The sequence below is a fragment of the Salvelinus sp. IW2-2015 genome, unplaced genomic scaffold (assembly GCF_002910315.2).
Source record: "Salvelinus sp. IW2-2015 unplaced genomic scaffold, ASM291031v2 Un_scaffold1854, whole genome shotgun sequence".
Taxonomy (NCBI): Eukaryota; Metazoa; Chordata; class Actinopteri; order Salmoniformes; family Salmonidae; genus Salvelinus; species Salvelinus sp. IW2-2015.
Genome location: NW_019943219.1, coordinates 38,244 through 42,813, shown reverse-complemented (window position 1 = coordinate 42,813; position 4,570 = coordinate 38,244). Strand labels below are relative to the sequence as shown.

General features: G+C 45.4%; 1 protein-coding gene across 1 annotated transcript in view; it reads right to left on the bottom strand.

Moving 5' to 3' along the window:
* LOC112072204 (metalloprotease TIKI1-like) overlaps positions 1-202 on the bottom strand; it is a 48,743-nt gene extending 48,541 nt beyond the window's left edge. The window contains exon 1 of the mRNA XM_024139620.2: positions 141-202. Coding sequence (XP_023995388.2) covers positions 141-202 — 62 coding nt within the window. The remainder of the gene's footprint in view (positions 1-140) is intronic.
* Between the last annotated feature and the right edge of the window lie 4,368 nt (positions 203-4,570).

Sequence of the window (4,570 nt, the reverse complement as noted above, 5' to 3'; positions counted from 1 at the left end):
TCCTGGACACTCATTACCTCTGGAATGACATCCATACCCTTCTGGCGGAACATCATACGCCTCTTGGGTCTGGACACTCTCACCTTCATATCGCGTTGGTCCTGACCGATGTCATACCCTCTGGTCCTCGCCATGCATACCTTATGTCCTGGCTCATCCGCTTCTGGCTGTCCAGAGTCCAAGTCCTCTGGTCTGTATCCATACCCTTTCTGGTCCTGCCACTCCTAATGCTCTGGTGCTCTAGTACACTCCATACCTTTCGGGTGCTGGGCAGTCCTCCCTCTGGTGCTGCGACTGCATTAACGCGTTTTGGGTAGCCTGATGGGCCAGTCATATCCTTCTCTGGACGGACAGTCCTCTTAGTTGTAATGGTAAGGGCTCATGTCCATACATTATTGGCCGGCAGCTCCATACGCTTGGTCCTGACCGACTCTCACTATCTCTAACGGAACATCGACGATGGGCAGGAGGTCAAAGAGGTGAAGAGGAGAGAGATAGAGTGGTCGAACAGAGGAGTGGATATGTGGATTTGGTTACGTGGGGAGAAGGGTAACGTTCGGTGAGTGGTCAGGCAGAAGGTATAGAGTGGTCGGATCCATTGGACGGGTATGGAGTGATCATGGTGAGAAGATCTGTGGTTTATGTAGTCGGTTAGTTGTTATTCATTTAGAGTGGTAAATTGGGACGTGAGAGTCTAGTGTAGCAGAAATAGGGTTTATTTGGTTGGAAGTGGTCCGGGACAGATTCGGTTAGGGATGTGGTCAGGCAGAAGGGTTGGAGTCGCCGATAATGCAAGACCGAGAGGGGCGTGAGTAAGGGGGTGTCAGTGTCAGAAGTATGGAGTGGTCAGGACAGAAAGGCGTTATGTGTTTCTCGTTATCAGGATGCCAGAGGGGTATGGTGGGTCGGGACAGAAGGGTGTGGGTGGTCGCATCAGTAGGGTTCTTGTGGCTGGTGAGTCCGGCTAAAGAGAGTGTTATGAGAGGTGGAGGTCAGAGGGCGTACTTGGGTTGTGGGGTCAACAGAGGGGACCTTCGATAAGGCTCTCACCTAGAGGGATAGGCCATTGGGTTTTGGACGGGGGAGAAAGAGTTGTTACTTTAAGCGCGCCCCGGCTTCCGGACAGTATACATGTAGCGTAGGAGTTGAATGAAAAGACTGTGGGAGGCGACAAGGCCATCTGTGCCTTCAACCTTCTCTCTCCTGGGTTGCTATCTTAAGGTCAGGCATGGGGAGCCAAGCAAGTCAGGAGTTGGAGACGCTCAACTGAAGCTGTTAATATCATGGCAAACATTTTGAGGACAAGAGAGCACCATAGGAGCAAGTATGTGCAGCCTGTTCCAGTCGCGAGGCAGGGAAGCATGTTCAGAGACCAGGAACGATAGGCTTGAGGCTAAATAGGCTAGAACAACATTTTCGCAGGGCTCGCGGAAAGAGCTTTTCGAGCGAAGCTAGGGCGGCGAGAGACTTTTTCGACCAGGCAAGGCAGGCAAGGCAAGCTTCAGATCTACTAACACCTCTATCCTTTCCGTGTTTCTTAATGGTGAAATATCGTATCGAGAAAACGATATATTGGCTCTAAGTGTATACTCGTAATTTCGTGATGAGTACTCCATTATTATTCTTCATAATCATTTTTCCAGTCCGTTTAGATATAGTGCCCATTTTTGCAGCTCGGTGCTCCTATTAAGGTATTCATGAAAATAAAGGTGAGTGACATCTCTCCATTGAACCCAGCAGGAGCTCGATATCTCGGTACTGAGATATTGTGCTATAGCGTGGTGAGTCTGAGAAGAAGAATCACGTATGTGATTGGTCTCGTGTCGTATATAGTAGAGTACAGTAATTGAGAACAAGATGCCAATAACGAGTGTACATGGTAGATATCCGTGTATGTGTTTGAGTGTGTAATAACTATATAATTCTGACTAGTTAACAGCAGATGATGTAGTACAGATCTAGTTAGCATGAGTTTTAGTTTACTGAACGACGGGGGAGAGAGTAGTTACTTGGTAGCGGGACATCTGAAGACTGTGGCTGTCGGGTTTCCCGGCGGATTTTCCCGTAAGATGTAGGTCGAGTCTCACTGATCCTGTCACTAACCTCGACTACTTTGTGTTTTTTTTACCGGGGTCAGAGACTGATTGTAGGTCGGTCTGCTGCAAATTATCAATTCACACGTTCCGTGAATAGCTGGAGCTATGTGTGTAACAGGATTTGTACCAGTTCAGTCTATTCCTCTATTAAGAGTCAGTATATACACGTGTGATGCAAGTGTGGTCATTCAGGCCTTCTGGTGGTTATGCTAGAGAGATGATTTCTGTGTTGTCTTTAGTTCTGCGAGATGCTTCTACAATTCACTCGGGGCATTGTAGAGCCCACGTTCTTTCTGCGTGTAAAGTGGCGAGCTTACAGCGTGTCAGTGTTTCCTGTCGGGAACGGCAGGATGAGAATATATCCATACTATTTGTAATCTTAGGAATACGGCTCTTTGAGCGGATCTGTCCTACGAACATGCTGTGCGCAGCTCCTGATAAACGGTCTTTGGTACCTAAGAAAACTATAGTACTGAAAGCGTCGGTAGTTCTCTCGCGGTGGTCGTTGCACGTCCGTTTCGCCACCTCGACTCACGCCACCACAGGACTTATATAGGTAAAATACAGGACTTAATCGCTGACCTAAGGACTCTTGATATCACCAGGTTTGTACTGTAGTAAGTCTTACTAAAGGTACCATACAGGATTATAACAGGTAGTAAGTTTACACTGTAGGACTTATAGGTACCTGAAGGCTTATACTAAGCGTTTACGCGGCATACAGAGGGAATTTATTAATACTATAAGAGAAACCCCTTAGGATTATATAAAGTGGTAACCGCATTAATGTCAGGTTATATAAAGGTAACCCTACCTGGTTAAGCTTAAATATAAGGGTGTTCATCCCAATGCGTTGACAGGATAGCTACTAGAAAAAGTAACCATACGGCTTATATAGAAAGGTAACCTAACAGGCTCTCTCTTAGGGTGTTTGGACGAAGATACCTTTTATTATAAAGTTGTAGGTGTGTTTGTTGGTAAGGGCTTCTAGAAGTTGGTAGTTACCTAGGTGTGTTTTGACGGCTAGTTAGAAGGATTGGGTTAGTTACCTTAGTGTTATTGTTTGTGTACAGGCCGTATCTAGAAGAGATTGGTAAATTACCTAGGTGTGTTTTGTACAGGCTATCTAGAAATGGATTGGTGAGTCTACCTAGGTGTGTTTTTTACAGCGCTATCGTAGAAGGGATTGGTAGTTACCTAGGTGTATTTGTACAGGGCTATCTAGAAGGATTGGTAGTGTACTAGGCTGTAATTATTGTAGCAGGAATCTAGAAGATTGGTAGTTTTCCGTAAGGTGTGTTTGGCGTACAGGCCTATCTAGGAAGGATTGGTAGTTACCTAGGTGTATTTTGTCAGGCCGTATCTAAGAAGGGATGGTTAGTTCTGGTGTGTTTTGTACAGGCCTATCTAGAAGGATTGTGTAGTTAAGATAGGTGTGTTTTGTACAGGCTTTAGCTGGATTGGTAAGGTTATTTCATAGGTTGTGTTTTGTACAGGCTATTCAGAGGAAGCGTAGCTGTTCTTGTCAAGAACTTCCAGGTTGCTCTTTGTATGAAGTGGAGTTTCAGGATGCCTCGATGCTCATCAGGGAGCGCTAAGTGCACACACAATATTTGAATTAATGTTCTCACTTTCTTTTTCACGGTTTTCTGTCCACAGAAGTGCACGTATATGAAATAACTTGGGATCCCAATTCAGTTCTCTCTTTTTTTCCTCCTTCAGAACGTGTGCAGCCCAGGCCCACAATCACGGTCAATCAGCAAGGATGTAACAACCATTAGTTAGGTATAGATCAGTCCTCTCATAATAAAGAACTCAGTCTGATGCTTCCCCTAATGCCATTAGCATAGGCTTAATAGCATAAGTCCTGTTTGTTCTAATGCACTATTAGATAGGTGTAGAGAAATGAAGGCTATTCCATGCGAGAAATTGCTGATAAACTGAAGATCTCGCACAACACTGTGTACTACTCCCTTCACAGAACAGCGCAAACCGGCTCTAACCAGAATAGAAAGAGGAGTGGGAGACCCTGGTGCACAACTGAGCTAGAGGACAAGTACATTACAGTGTCTAGTTTGAGAAATAGATGCCTCACAAGTCCTCAACTDGCAGCTTCATTAAATAGTACCCTCAAAACACCAGTCTCAGTGAAGAGGCGACTCCGGGATGCTGGCCTTCTAGGCAGAGTTGCAAAGAAAAAGCCATATATCAGACTGGCCAATCAAAAGAAAAGATTAAGATGGGCAAAATAACTCAGACACTGGACAGAGGAAGATTGGAAAAAAACTGTTATGGACTGACGAATCTAAGTTTGAGGTGTTCGGATCACAAAGAAGAACATTCGCGAGACGCAGAAAAAATGAGAAAGATGGCGTGTATGACGCCATCTGTCAAGCATGGTGGAGGAAATGTGATGGTCTGGGGGTGCTTTGGTGGCGATAAAGTGGGAGATTTGTACAGGGTAAAATGGATCT